At 33.2% G+C, this 16,873-nt stretch overlaps 2 protein-coding genes across 2 annotated transcripts; one reads left to right on the top strand and one right to left on the bottom strand.

Annotated features, from left to right (window-relative positions):
• Positions 1-919: 919 nt before the first annotated feature.
• Positions 920-3,003, bottom strand: LOC145087241 (amino acid transporter AVT3C-like). Its single transcript, XM_079025161.1, has one exon. The coding sequence runs from the start codon at positions 2,642-2,644 to the stop codon at positions 1,346-1,348; it is 1,299 nt and encodes a 432-aa protein (XP_078881287.1). The 5' UTR covers positions 2,645-3,003; the 3' UTR covers positions 920-1,345.
• Positions 3,004-10,891: 7,888 nt separating this feature from the next.
• Positions 10,892-14,105, top strand: CHX15 (cation/hydrogen exchanger 15). The gene is made up of 3 exons (XM_079025160.1): positions 10,892-11,099; positions 11,507-12,502; positions 12,610-14,105. Exons 1-3 carry the CDS (start codon positions 10,893-10,895, stop codon positions 13,912-13,914), a joined length of 2,508 nt encoding a protein of 835 aa, XP_078881286.1. The 5' UTR covers position 10,892; the 3' UTR covers positions 13,915-14,105.
• The last annotated feature ends 2,768 nt before the right edge of the window (positions 14,106-16,873 follow it).

Here is a 16,873-nt window from a genome sequence, read left to right as displayed (position 1 = left end):
TCACCTCAGATGTCATCTCAACTCAACAGTATATTTGTCATTCCATCTCAACAGTAACTGCTTGAAAAGGTAAAAATAGATAAAAAATGATTACAATAACTGTTTTCATGTCCTTTTTCATTAATGAAATTTAATTTAAGATTACCTCATGAACTGACTCAAAGTTTTAGGATTTTTCTGAAGATTTTCCTTACAAATAAATTGAATTGTAATTGGTTTTGTATTATTTACCAACAAATGAATTATTGTATTTAGTTGTAGTTCATTGATGATTCTTACGGAAAGAACATTCAAACAAAAAATATTAATCATTTTAACCGTTGTTTATGATTTGCGATGAATAATTTAATTTTAGGTGCACAATGAAAAAAAATATTTTTAAGCTAGAAAATGTCTAAAAATGTTATATGATTATGGTCTATATTTACGCCAAGAAGAGGATACACAAACCTTTTTATGTTTGCAGTCTTCTAAAAAACAAACAATCTGCGAAGACTAATATTGTGTACGGTTTGTTTGTCGCAGACAAAAGATGTTACAAATAAAAAACAAACACCACCTAAGACAATACAATTTGTTGACATCACTTCATTGCCTTTATTTCTCAAATTCACCGCCTAAGACTCATGCCTCACAGTATAAATGTGCTCACAAGAACTTAAATGCACGATATGTATGTTGCAAAGACGTTGGTATGCAGTATGCTATATTGTGGGCATAAACAAATTACGAAAAAACCCTTCAGAGTATTCATCTATACCAGGTTTTTTGCACCATTATCTAAATTGCTTTTCTTGATTTGGCATATAGAACCATAGCAAGTACGACATGACATTAACTTGATAAAAACACATATATCGACAATCATAATCAATGACATCAATAGTTCATAGTAATAACAACAATACACAAGTACATATATCACCAAAAAATTGCTTAAAAACTTGCAATTAATACATGAAAATGCAATTATTGCGCAGAAGAATACATGCCAATACAAAACAAACACCTCCCATAACAAAGAACCTGAACAACAAACACATTATAATATAAAATTGCTATATGTAAGTAATGTAACAAAATACAAACTTTACCTTCATGCAACCAATCATTCAAACATGACATTGCATTGCATTGGTATCATCTCTCAATCATGACTCAAATGATTCACAATCATGAACCAAGATCAAACCAAAGGACATTATTGTATGTATATAACCCCATACATATCCACAAAAACATACACACACCATTTCACTTGCTCCTTCAATCTTCATTCAAAAATCTCATCGCCTCATCTTTTGACTACTTTGTTGACTTAATGATGAAATGACAATTTTCTCCTTTAAGCTTTAGCTCCAAGAATCTCTAACAAAGAACTCCATGTACCACTAATAGCCAAAAGTGCACCAAAAACAACAAGGGCTCCATCTTTGACCCACCCAATCCAACCCAACTCGTTTCTATACACCATTAAATGAAACAAAGCAGGCAACACAAACCCTAACACAATGCAAACACTACTACCCACTAAAGACAAGAAATCAGCAAAATTAGGCACACAAAGAGCCACTAAACTCACCACTAAAACAGTAACCCATCTCACCCATAAACTATACCTCCCTTCACAAAACATCCTCTCGAAAACTTCATAAACAGGGTTCATCATTATAGGAAAAGTGAAGAACAGATTCAAACAAAGACCCAATTGAACCACGGAGCTTAACCACCCTTGCCCTAAATTTGTAGTGATTATGTCTTTTGTTTCATCACCAAATGCGAAGTAACCAAATATACCAAAAGATGCAAACATTATAGCAATGAAAGCTATTGTTATACCCAACACTTTACCAAACTTGTTCTTGTTTTCCATCTCTGTTTCTATTGGTAATACCATTCCAATCCCTTCGAAAGAGTAAACTGCCACTCCGATTCCGTAAAAGAACGCAGAAAACCCACCAAATGCTTGCAAAACTGGGCTAGAATTCAGGTAGATGATCACTTCTTCCACCATAACCACACCCATGGCTCCGAGATCTACTACGTCTGCGAATATGCTTAAAGGGGCTAAATGGGTTAATGTTGGAATTGAGTTTAACCCTAATTGGAAGGGAAAACATGCCCAGATGTAAAATGTTTTGGCTGATAACCCTAGAATGTTGGGGGTTGTGGGATTTGATGGTGATGTGAAATTGAAGATGTTAACCAGGGTGTTGGAGACGAAAATGAGGTAACTTACGCAGAATCCAGCTTGAGAAAGGACGATCATTATGTCTACGGATGACCGGCCGATGGGGCCGGCGACGACGAAGCCGAGGTCTCCGAAGGAATTGATTTTGGAGAATCCGTTGAGTGATTCGAGTTTCCGTCGGGTTTTGACGAGCAGCATCATACAGTGTTGGGTGAAGTACGCGACGGCGAATACAGTGAGGGTTCCGGTGGCGTATCCAGTGCGTTTGAAGGTGTAAGGGAGGCCGAGGACGCCGGCGCCGACGATGGCAATGAAAACATTAGCGAAAGTCTTGAATTGGGAGGATTGATGTAGGGATTTTGAATTGAGAAGTGGGGATGTTTCTCTTGGGAGATTCAACACATGGGATGATGAACTTGCTTCTGAATTCTTGTTATCGTTTTGAAATACCATGATCTTTCGAGGCTTACAAACAGAAACACACAGTGATTGAGCTTCAATGATTGTAATTTGTAAGAGATTAGTGGGGAGGTTCAGGTTGCTTGAATCTTGAACAATGGAGTTTTCAGATCTGTAGAGACGGAGGTCTGCGATATTTATATCTATCTACACAGCACTAGAATTCACACACGTCTCTTCAAACTACACACGATATAAATTGGGGGAAAGGAGCACTAAAATACAAACGGAAAAAGATATTTGGCGTTCAACAATGGTTTCAGTCGTGAAAGGCCACTTTTGTTCCCTCAAATCAAATATTGTTCAGGTGGAGATCTGATGAGTGATGATGATAACAACTCATTTACAGTTATTATTTATAAATCAAATATTTATAACTTTTGATGAAGATCATGGTATCTTCTATTATACTATTGTTTAAAATGCAAAATAGTACTAAAATTGATAGAGTAATATTAAGACAAAATAGTGAAGATGATCCTATGGTTTCCAAAACTTAAAAAATATCATTTTTGTTCACATCATAATTTTTTATCATTTAATCCTTATCTTTTCGGGTTTGTGAGTCAACTGTTTCATGGTGTCCTCTTGAAGGCCATTGGAAGGGAAACGTGACACCGACAACTACACTTTTCTTAATGGCGTTGAGGTTGTTTCCGAAAAAAGCCTGAGCCTGAACTTGAAAGATCATTATCTGGAACTACTATCCATTGATCAACGTACCATAACTTTGTGTTAATGAAACTATCTAATATTTCCTGTAAACATCAATCTTTTAAATCATTTTCTTCTTTTGTTATACAATGTCATCCATCGCAAATTGTTGAGGGTCAAGTTTTATTTTTGACAAATGTATATATTTAGGAGTAGATTACACTAACCTCCTAAACCAATCACAAACTAAATTTCAAACTATAGCTCAACACTTCTTCAAATTTGACCAAAAGTCAACCATGGTAAAAAATCAACGGTTAAAATCCACTTCAGCAGGTCACCACGTCATGGCCTCCCATTTTCCACGTGGTGGAAGAAAAGCAACAAAATAGTCGGGCATCCCCTAGTAGGCACGTCATGACGACAAAATGTCACGTCGTTGGAACTAGGTCTTAACAGTTTAATAGATTAGGTTTTTTTTCCTTCCATCTCAAGAGCTCTGAAGCTTAGATCTAATACCCTCTAAGTTCCTTTTGGATAAAACTTTATCCATTAAGAAATCTAAATAAGACAAAACCTCTAAACCTAGGTTCTCAATTGCCTCATTACGCATGACAAAACATCGCCACATTTTCCGAACAACTGTGCTTTTTCTAATAGGCCACCCAAGATGACGAGGAGGGGAAGAATAACATTCTTTTGAAGGACTACCGAATTACTAGAATTCAAGCTTCTTGTATTGCTGTCAAACGAAGCAAACACATTGTTTCTCATACTTTCATCATTTGAATTTTCCATATAAGAATCTCTAAATATTATTAAAAAAAAAAACTTATGACATCATCTAAAACAATCTGAGCCGTTGATTGTGTTTTCTTTATAGGTTTTACACCCTTAGATCAATTTGGTTACGTCACATTGATCAAATAAGAAGTCAACCCATTATATTAGGAAATTAAATGTACGAATTGAATGAAAATGATACTTGAATTCTTTCCAAACTTACAACTACAAAATTGGTTCCTTATTAATGTAAACCTTAAAATTAGACTCTATTTCCATTCAAAATTGCTTTCCAAATATATTATATGCTGAAATCTCATAAACTATTAATTTCAAATTTCAAAAGTTTCGGATGTTATTATGAACCTATACACTTTGAAGCATAATATCTTATATTTTAAGTTTAAATGAGATTTCAATTGATTACCTGCTAATTTTCATCATATTGACTTGTATATATATTTCAAACCTTTTTAATAGTCGATTTACACAAACATTATGTGATAATTCCTCTGCAGAAAACAAATGCAAAAAAACTTCAACCTTCCCATCAGTCGGATTAGTCGAATAAATGTATGTACTTCTTCGTTAAATCCTTTTAATATATAAGTTTGATATTGTTTTCAAATTTATATGTGTTTACTCATTCGTATGTTTCTTTGTTGAATAATTATAATTTGGATGTATAATCTTGTTTTTTTTTTTTTTTTATGTTGTATTTGGTTCTTGGTTCCATCTTTTTAATCGGTAACTATGATCCTATTTTCAAAAACAGTAAACTCAATGTTAAAATTGGATGTTATATATAAAGAAATTATGATGTTACATGTGTGTGTATACCTTTGTAAAAAATCAATAGACAAGACAAGAGATGACATGACATAATATAACAGACGGGTTGTACAAAAGACATGAAAGCAAATATATCTTCTCAACAATTGATGTGAGCTTTAAAGTTAAATATAAGCATCTTGTGAATGATGAAAATAGGCTCCTGTATTCTTTGTTCAAAAAGAATCGGTACCATAGATGGGCAGGTAAGAATGCACGGTATAATAGAAGTGTGTACTCAACTAGAGTCAGCATTTGACCCTGAAACACCAAAAACACCCCTCAGAATCTTCTGAAAAAAAAAATCAGGTATACTCAAGGACCAAAAATGTAATTTACTCTAAACTTAAGTAAAAAAAAAAAAGAAAAAAAAAGAAAAATATAAATTTTGTTGTTATGCTATATGGTTTTTAGTTTTGGTTCTAAGGCAAAATGGTAATTAAAAAAAAAAACTAACAGTTAGGCTGTTAACTTAGGCAATCATAAAAGTTTTATGAAACAGTGAAACAAGGTCCAAAAACTACAACCTGATTCTTTTAGGGACCAAAACTGACAACTAAACAAAGGGACCAAATATGTAAATTACTAAAAATAAATGAAAAAACTTTTGTTTATACTGATCCCCCCCCCCCCCCCACACACACACACAATTTTGAGGTCATGGTGGTGGATAGAACTTCATCACTTCTGCCTCTAATTTGCTCTTTGCTTAATAGTAACGAATGCTCTTTGCTACTACTAGATCATTTCTTGCACATTCAGGATCCATTGATATAATCTCTGTTGTATTTCAAATTCTATAACAAAATTGTAATTAATTAATTACTCATTAAAGTTAATAAATTATAAATTTATCTCACTTCCTGCTCATCCAAGTTTTCTCATTGCTATAGCATCAAGAAGCTGATCATATCGCATATTTTTCTAAATAAGAAACTCTAATATCAATAAAAAAAGCTATTTAATTTTGTAATAAAGTTGAATTAAAAAATAAGTAAATAAATAAATAAGAAGAAGATGAACCTTGTATTACCATCATATTTTATGTTTGACCTCATCATCATATTTAAATCCTCCCATAATTTGAGGCATTGTGATTAACCAAAATGCAACAATGCTTGGATCTTTCATGCTATCAATAATATGTTTAAACACAAAAACAGATGTTTTGAAGTATTGAAGTGAGACAATTTTTACAAAAGGAAAATGGGTAGAATCGTAATTGGCATTTACCTCATAAGGGTTTTTTGTTTTTTTCATTATGTTGTAAGCTTTGCATGGAGGCTCGATGATCTGCGAAGTAAATAAAACTAAGGGGGTGTTTCTCTTTTCCTTTATTAAACTCTATAGTGAATGAATATATGAATAAAATGTTCTATACTTAAAGATTGTAGATAAAGATGGAAAATAAAACGCGATGGATTATGAGAAATCACAAAAAATAAGAACCAAACCTAGGAACCAACATCGAACAAAAGCCCTACTTTCTTTACTTCAAAAAAATCAACGTACCTACACATACTAAAAACCATAGAACGAATTTCACAAACAAATGTTATTTCATAAAAAAAGGATTCTAAAAAAAAGATGGTGGTAAACCGAAGAAGGCATATCAAAATCAACAAAAAAACGAAGATATAAACATAAATGATGGACCTGATAAATGATTTATGTCATAGTTATCCCTAAAATAAAAAAGAAGTCATCAATGAATCTTAACATTGTCGATGATAGTGACAACAACTCAAATTAAGGAAAAAAGACCTGATATTAGAGATGAATTGGAAGGGGATGATTAGCTTCGTTGCAGATTTATTGGTTATAGTTTCTTTGTGGGGGGTTTTATGTGGTTCATTTTGAAGGAACATAAATAAGTTGCTATTTTTTGAAATAAACAGATATATTTCGCAATATAGCTATAAAATAACAATATATTTTGAAAGTACATTGTCAAATGTTGGATTATACTTGTTTAGACCCATTTTCACGCATGGTTGGCCGTATAGTTGTTTTCCGTGTCACAAGTAAAAAATGTTTGAAGATACTTATATGCGACAAGTAAGGTCATTGAAATAATAAAACAAAAAGTATTGTCTATAAAGAGGTCCTTCAACGTTATATATATTTACCTATTTTAGTGTAATTTCTATACATTTCAATCATATCAATAACCCTGTTTTTTTATAATTATTTTGTAATATCTATATAAATTTGTATTTTATTTATGTGTTCCCCGCGTTTAACGCGGGTCATAATCTAGTTAAATAAAAACCTTAGAAATCTCAAGTAATTCAAAACCCGAATATATTTACTGAAACTTATCAAAGATGAAAGTGAAACCAATCATTTGTTTTTGTTATGGTGATTATTAATAAGTATATATAAACAACTTGAAGATACAAATAGACATCAGGCAAAAAGGGCTTAACGATGAAAATTCCACTACTAATTATTGGAGAGATCCAAACTTGAAAAGACTATATAACTTCCCCATGTGAGGCATGTGATAGGATTAACGGATGAAAACTCATGGTGTGAGCAAAAATGGTCATTTATGCAAAGTTTTGGAGCCACATGGATCATGTTTTTTAAAAAAGTTAGCAGTGACTGAATTTGTAATATTTGTTAAACCATAAGGATCATTTTGTAATTCTGTATAATTTATCCTACTAAATCAAAATCATTTTTGACACATATCACCTCCTTGAGACTTTTTCCACATGCTATTATGTAAGATTTTAAAATTACTTAAATTCTACATGACATTATGGGCGTGTTTGGCAAAAGTAGCTGTTAGCTGGTAGCAGGTAGCGTGTAGCAGGTAGCTGGTAGCGGAAAGCTGTAACTTTTATTTGTTATATGAATGTTTGACAAAAGTAGCTGGAAACTTTGAAAATATATAAAATTACATATAAGGACAATTGATTAAAAATAAATAAATATATAAATATATTTTTAAGGGTAATTATGGAAATTTATTTCAAAAGCTCAAGAGAGTTTTGTTAAACGCTACATGAAGTAGCTTTTAGAATCGGAGCGTTTTGTTAAAACTAAAAGCTAAACGTTCGTACTGCCAAACGAAACTTTTTGTTTAAACTAGAGCGTTTTGTCAAAAGCTAAAAGCTAGAAGCTCCCAAACGCTTCCAAAAGCTCCGTGCCAAACACACCCTATGTTGTATTTTCACTTTTATTAATTAATCAATTCCATTAACTAATACGTCCATTATATATGTAAAATATTAATTCTATTAAATGTGTTAAGTAACCATCCCAAATTTATTTCTTTCATACTCTTTAAATCTCCTAAACTTAAGGCACATTCACTAATATTACATCTTTGATGTTGACATTTCAATATCAAGAAAATTGTTTTCAAAATAATTCAAGACCAATTTTTATATGGATTTCGATTTAACATGGTTTCAATTACACGGTTTATGTTCTAGTTCAATCATACATATCGCATACAAAAATCCTCTTGTACCGTAATCTTATCCAAAAAAAACTTTTATTTCATCTTGATATTATACTTTTATTTTTAATAAAATCGTGTAATACACTGGTCTCACACCTAATTAATATTGATATAAGAAAATAAATTATGCACGTGATTTTCATCTTTTGCTCGTTTCTCTATGATGATGTCTCTGACGATCGCCAACACCAACCACCACGATTCACCAACATTTTTTAAACATTCACAAACCACAATTGTTATTTGTTAAATATTTTTTTAAGTTATTCACTAAAATACTAAAATTATGTGTTTATAGAAAACTATTTTAGAGGTTACTAAACAAAATGATCACAATATTCGCAAAATTTACATTGCTTTTCTAAAACTGGTAACATTCTTGATAAAATCATCATTCAACTTGCTTGGATATGGCTACAAAATAAACATTTAGTGATATTTTATATTTTTCTTTTCTCCACGTTCCACAACTTAACGTCCTCATTTTCACCATTGACCTTTTTTTAAGACAATCTTTCATATACGAAATAAATGAAAATGGATTTTGTAATAGTAGTATTTAAAGAGACTCATATCTATATCTTGATCCATTGATCGACTATCAGACAAATCATGAAAAGTTTGTTTAAAAGTAATATTTAAAGAGCCTTTGATCTAAGGTATAAGAGGTTATACTAATATTCATTGGCAAATTGTTTTTTTGGAAACGGCCAAGAATATTTTATTGATGGACCCCCACTAGCAAGAAACTAGACGAGGGCCAATGATTTACAGTCAATTACATATCAAGAAAAATAAAAGGGGAAACTCTCCGGCTCTCCCAACTACAAATTCCATTTTTACCCCTACATTTGATCCATAAATAAACTAATGACTTAGTATCCTCGACCGCTTGATTAGGGAAACAAACAGACCTTTGGAATAATCTGTTGTTCCTTGATTTCCACAGCACCCATAACATGCAGTAACAGATAGTAGTGAATCTTTTTCTTCGTTTTGCACAATTTCCCCAATTAGAAGTAAGATCAATGAACTCACTTACTGTTTTGACTGTCATATCATCAGTCCCGCACCATCTTAGAATTTTTCTCCGAACCAAGCTCACAAACGGACAGGAGATGAGAATATGATCTGCATCTTCCTGCTGATTTACACATAAGCCACAAAAAACGTAATCAATAGGGATATTCCTGCTGATGAGTGCCAAAGCACAAGGTATTGCATTGCCCTCCAAACGAAGCACAACACCTTTATGGGGATTAATTTACTCCAACTGATCAAGTTATGAGAATGAGTGTTGACATGTTTGTGTTCTATTAACTGCCTTAGTGCCGAAACGCAATAAATTCCATCAGGGGCAATAGAGCAGTACGTATGGTCCGATCCAGGAAGCAACTGGATTGAACTTACATCCTGGACAAGGCTCGATAGGCAGTTGTATAGCCCACAGTTTTCAGGATTAGACTTCCAACACCAACTAGTTTTATTTTTAACAAATGCATAAAGGGTATGTGACTTAGTCATTAAAAAATATAGCTCAAAAACTCATGAGTTGTGATTTGTGAGTTTTTGATATCGATTAGAAGGAAAACACGGTCATGCAAAGTAAACGTGTGTCACAAGCCCTTAACGAGCTCACTTATTGGGAAATGCGTCACCGCAACTTCACGATATACGATTCATGAATCTACTAGTTTATTTTGTAATAAAATTAATTTGTAAAATATGATATTTTAACTGTTAAGTCTTTTTTTTTCTTTTGATTTTATCTGAACATTTATTTAACATAAAACCCATCATCACTAATATTTTTTAATTTTTAAATTTTTTTCAAAGATTTTTAAAATATATTTTATAAAATTATATATGCAATTTGTCGTTTTAATCAAATGTTCTATTTTTCACAAGAAAATTTATGTGACAGTTAGTATTTGAAATTATATAGCAAGGACAAAATAATATAATTATTATGTTTTCTTTTTTATGTAGTAATTTTTTATTTCGTAAACACATATTTTTAATATTTTTAATAAGTAATAAATACTTATAAAATATGTAAATAACTCTTTTAATCCTATTCGAATCCTAAAACACACACACACACATATATATATATATATATATATATATATATATATATATATATATATATATATATATATATATATATATATATATATAAAAGAAATTTGAATAATTTAAAATAGAAAGTGTAGATTTTTATAATTTTGAGCATCATAAAAGAAGCATAAATTAGAACCAACGGAAATGAATGGAAGTGGATTCATGTTTCATTTATCCATTGTTTTGCATTTATGAAATTTCGGGTAGCTTGCAACTCCTCTCTCCCACCGTAATTTCGTCAAATTGATTCAAAGATTTTTCATACCCATATCTCTTTCTCTATCGTGTTTATGCATGCACTGTTAATATAAAAATTAGGGATTAATTTGAATCCATGCATGCATCTGGAATTTCGTAAGAAATTGTTAAAGAAAAATGCCGCCACACAATGTCACGCAAGATACCATCGTTTGTTATGCTCCATTGATGATCACGTCCCATGGGATTTGGCAAGGAGATAATCCTCTCGATTATTCGCTTCCTCTTTTTGTTTTACAACTATCGCTCGTTGTTGTTACCACTCGTATTCTCGTTTTCCTCTTAAAACCCTTTCGCCAGCCTCGTGTCATCTCTGAGATCCTTGTAAGTGTTTCTTTGTTTTTTTTTTTATAAAAATTCCTCAAAATCCCGATCTTTAAGAAGAAATGATAATCTAAATTTCAAAATATCAAGAATGGATTGGATAGAGAAATTGTGAACCAATTTAATTAAATACTTATCACAATTTGAAACAATCTCAAAATAAATATACATTTTATGCTCTTAAAAGAATATATTTTTTTATGTAAACGGATTTTCATGTGTAGTTACATAATTATCATACATTTTGTCACTTCTTGACTTGATCATACTCCTTATAGCAAATGTTTATTTTCTTCTAAATGTATATGGCAAAATGAAGTAACAAGAGAATAAAATACTTGACGTTGTACAAATTTTGAGGATGGATTTGATTATGTTTTTGATGATTTTGCTCATGGAACGTGCAGGGTGGAGTGATATTAGGTCCATCAGTGTTGGGACGTTTTTCAATCTTTGCCAACGCAATATTTCCACTAAGAAGCGTTATGATTCTTGAAACAATGGCAAACATCGGCCTTCTTTACTTCCTCTTTCTAGTCGGAGTAGAAATGGATATTGCAGTAATCCGACGCACTGGCCGGAAAGCCATCTTAATTGCAGTCGCCGGCATGATTCTCCCATTCCTTATTGGAATCTCATTCTCCTTCCTCTTACATCGAGGAACACAGTTCGTCAAACAAGGCACTTTCATCTTGTTCCTGGGAGTAGCCCTCTCTGTCACAGCATTTCCGGTGCTTGCAAGAATTTTGGCAGAGCTCAAGTTAATTAACACAGAACTTGGTCGGATCGCAATGTCATCAGCCCTCATAAACGATATGTGTGCATGGATTCTACTAGCAGTGGCTATCGCGTTAGCCGAAAATGAGCGTGTAAATTTAACTACCGTTTGGGTGATTTTATCGAGTGCAGGGTTTATCTTGGTTTGTATCTTTGTGGTTCGTCCATTGATCTTTTGGGTGATACAAAAGACCCCAGAAGGTGAAAGTGTTAGTGAGTTCTACATTTGTTTAATCTTGACTGGAGTTATGATCTCTGGCTTCATAACAGATGCAATTGGTACCCACTCGGTGTTCGGAGCTTTCATTTTTGGGTTGGTGATACCGAATGGACCTTTAGGGGTTACACTCATTGAAAGATTGGAGGATTTCGTATCAGGGCTTTTGTTGCCTCTTTTTTTCGCTCTCAGTGGGCTTAAAACTTCTATTGGTGCGATTAATGGCGCTGACACATGGGGTATTTTGGCGCTTGTCATAATACTTGCCTGTGCCGGAAAAGTCGCCGGAACTTTGCTCGTTGCTCTTCTTTATCAGATGCCATTTTACGATGGAGTTACACTTGGATTGCTCATGAACACCAAAGGCCTTGTTGAGATGATTGTCCTTAATGTTGGCAAAGATCAAAAGGCAATTTCCATCTCTTTCTTATCGACTTATCGTCCTTTTTTTTTAATCTCAAGTTTCAATTTACTTTTTCTTCTTGTTTACTAAATCATGAAGCCATGAATATTTAGGTGCTGGATGACAAATCTTTTGCAATTATGGTGGTCGTCGCACTGGTGATGACGGCGGTAATCACTCCGATGGTGACGATAATCTACAAACCCACAAGAAGATTTGCGCCCTATAAACGTAGAACCATACTAAAAACCAAACCGGATAGTGATTTTCGAACACTAGTTTGCATCCACACACCAAGAAATGTTCCCTCCATCATCAATCTTCTTGATGCTTCCAACCCAAACCAAAAATCTCCACTATCTGTCCACGTCCTCCACCTTGTGGAACTCACGGGTCGTGCCTCCGCCATGCTCATAGTCCACAACAGTCGGAAGTCCGGCCGACCGGCAGCCAATAGAACACAAGCCCAGTCTGATCACATCATCAATGCCTTCGAGAACTTCGAGCAACACGCTGGATTCGTATCAGTTCAACCATTAACGGCAATCTCACCATATTCCACTATGCACGAAGACATATGTAGTGTTGCAGAGGACAAGCATGTAGCATTTATTATCCTACCTTTTCATAAGCAACAAACGGTGGATGGTGGAATGGAAGTAACTAATCCTGCTTATCGTATAATTAATCAGAACGTTTTAGCAAACTCGCCATGCTCCGTCGGCATTTTAGTAGATCGAGGGTTCGGCGGCGCAACTAGGATAGCTGGAAATCAGATTTCACATAGCCTTGCGGCGGTGTTCATTGGTGGACCAGACGACCGAGAAGCTTTAGCATTCGCTTGGCGTATGTCGAGCCATCCAGGGAGCACTCTCACCGTGATGCGTTTTGTCGCCGGAACTGACATAGAACAACCGAGTACTTCCGGCCGGGTGGAAAACGACCCAAGGATTCTCACGGTGGTAACAGATAGTGATAGAGAAAAACAAGAAGACGATGAGTTTATACACCAGTTTAGGACTTTGATTGAAAATGAAGAATCGATTGTTTACACAGAAACGGTAGCGAACAACGGCGAGGAAACGGTGGGGGCGATACGATCAGTTGGTGACGTTCATGATTTGTTTATTGTCGGGAGAGGTCAAGGGACGTTTTCGCCGTTGACCGCCGGATTGACCGATTGGAGTGAATGCCCAGAGTTAGGAGCAATAGGTGACTTATTAGCATCGTCAGATTTTGCAGCAACAGCTTCGGTATTAGTGATTCAACAGTATGTGAGCACCGGTCTTGAGGATTTCAACCTATCGCCGGATAGTCCAGGACACCACCATGAAGCCTTTATGAACCATACACCAAACACGAACCAGCGGCCGTCGCCATCCCCGAGGGCGGCGACGTATATGCAGAATTCACAATAGCTTCAATTTTTTCTTTCTGTTGTAAATGAAGTAGAGTACTAATTTACATTTACTTTTAAGTTAGAAGTTTATAGGATTTGAGACTGTAAAAATCATTAACATTTAGGAAACATATTTATTTTTTAATCACATATGATTCTTTACATCATATGATCATTATCAACTATCTTCCAAATTAAATAAAACAAACCATAGACGTAATAAATAAATATTTATATATTATATGATCATTTTTTCATTTATATTTTATATTTATGTTATTTCGATTGTTTAGAGGAATGTTTTCGATTACATATTTTTCTATAAAATATATATTATTTTTGTATATTTATTATAACAAACTGCATAAAAAAACACAAAGTTTACATAAATTTTGATTTTGACATTTTTGTTTTTTATAATAAAGTCTTGTTTATAGTCCAACGATATCATCTATTGAAAGAAAAATGTTCATTAGTCATATGTTAAAGGTTAAGTCTTATTGAAGACATAATAAGTAGTTTAAAAGTAAAATAGGATGTATGTACGTGTTTGTCATTCTAAAAAAAAGTCACTAAGTTTACAATTTTGTTGCAAATTTAATTAATCGACTAGTTTGCTTCATGTGTTTCATGTTTCTCAACTTCTTGACTAGACAAAAAACTGATGTGACTTCCACATATAATCCTAGTTGACAAACATTTGGATTAAATGCTTAAATTTAACCGTTACGTAAATCTGTACTCACTTTTCCTTACTTATTCATCTTTTCTTCTCCAAGAGAATCACCATTTTGTGCTTGCATATGACTATGAGACATGATTCCATGGATTGGGTTAGCAAAGTACATCCCTAAGGCTTTTAGCTTAATACTCACGAAGAAGAAAATGGATTCAATCCTAAAAATTTCCCATGAAACACTCAAATCAATCCATCATAAGTAATATGCACATGTAGGATGCTTAAAGAAGTTTGCAAACCAATATTGTAACCTCAAATGGAAATATTTTTGAAAATAGGTTTTATGAATTCATAAACACAGATAATGACATAGCAAACAAGATTACATATAGTATAATTTTATTTCAAAATATTTGTCAAATAAAATGATAAGTACATTTACTCTAAATAATTACCCTTTTTTTATATATAAATTTTTATGAGCATACAAAATAAATTATCTCCATGAAAGAGTATTTTATGTTAAAAATAAGTTTGCTAATACATGAAAGATTGTGTGTTGTTAGAGTTGTTGGGTTTGTATTCAAAATTAGTTTTAAAAACTCGAGTTTAGCAATGGAAGCATTTTAAAATTTTAATCATAACACCAAGGATCATCTTGTAATCAAAGGAAAGATTAAAACAATCATATAAAGGAAAAGATGAACACCTTTGTAGACTTTGATTCCTTAAGGGGAGGCTTGGAAGTTAATGAGGATGACAAGAGAGACCCAAAGTAAATATCATCTATATGTATACATCAAGCAAGTGTTAGCCACAAAAGATGCTAGTCTTTTCTTATATTAAGTACTAATACCAAATTAGTTTTAAGGAGAAGTACTTATTAAGACTTAAACTCTATACTACACAATGCAAGAGAGAAGAAGGGAGAAGCACAAATGCTCTCAAATTTTGATGCGTGAAAGAGAAGAAAGATTAGACAAAACAACTAGCCATTCTTCTCTTTATATACTATCACATATGTACTTTAAGACCATACTTCCATTAAGTCAAAGCATCGCTCTTGAAAGTAGTATAGAAGTGTAAGACTATGCTTCACAAGAAACCTCTTACTCTCTCCACTAGCTCGCGGCATGAAGAAAGAAAGAGAAAATATATTTTTGTCTTTTACGCCATCTCATTTTATAACATGTGTTTTTATTTTGTAACATTATATAAATAAACTATAACTAGTCTAAAATAATGTACACATCATATAAATCATACCCTATGTGTTATTAGCTATTTTCTCTCTTGGAAAATATTAGTTTCATAAAATAATAATTTTCCAATTAAATACAAGAGTTAATAGCATTTATTAATAATTCAATTATAATAAATAATCAATAAGTGTCAGCTTGTTATAAGCTGTGACCCTATAAGATTATATGTTATTAACAAATATTATTCTATAATGATTTTTGAACACATAGGTCTTTCAAGAGTGTTCTATAATTGTAACGCCCGTAGATCCGAGCTACTCAATTTAGAGATAACAGGGGTCGAAAACGACTTTTGGACAAAAAATTATTTAGAATAAATAATCTTAACCAATTTGTAAAATACGTTTCAAGGGTTTCGTACATATAAATAACGTTGAAATCCGAGTTATAACGAATAAGTTATGGTCCGTCGAAGTTTTACGGCAAAACCAGCACGACACCGGGAGATGTAAAGTCGTAAATAATGAATTTACGATGGACGACTTTTTAGCCTTAAAAATCTAAACGAAAGTTGTAGTATACGTTAAACCGAGAACATACAAAAAAGAACGCCCAAATCTGACTTCGTATGAGGAGTTATGAATTTTCTAAGATTTGGCTTAGCAGTGCACAGCCCGAAACTCGAATTTTAGATCGAGCGGTTTTTGGCCTATGCGACCTAAATGAGAATTGAAGATCTCATTAATAGGAACTCAACGGTAAAAAGACGGACGAAAACAGAGTCCGTATGTAGAAGTTATGAATTTTACGCGGACATTTAACAGTATAATCTTCTTGTACTGTTAAATTTAAGATCGGTCGATAATTAGCCAACGGATTCCAAATGAAAGTTGTAGATCTTATTTTTACCTACACGTGGATATAAAGAACGTCAAAAACGGAGGTCGTATGAAAGTTACAGATTTTAGAAGTCGGAAGTGTGCTGTGCGAAAATAGGTGATGTGACACAATCTTGGTCATTGCTTTCTCCCCAAGTCTTGCCACTAGATGGTGACATGTGGCACCATGTTCAGCCATTTTCACCCTATAAATAGAAC

Source organism: Lactuca serriola, chromosome 2 (genome assembly GCF_051521515.1).
Source record: "Lactuca serriola cultivar US96UC23 chromosome 2, Lser_US96UC23_V15, whole genome shotgun sequence".
Classification (NCBI taxonomy): domain Eukaryota; kingdom Viridiplantae; phylum Streptophyta; class Magnoliopsida; order Asterales; family Asteraceae; genus Lactuca; species Lactuca serriola.
This window is presented reverse-complemented; position numbering and strand designations above follow the sequence as displayed.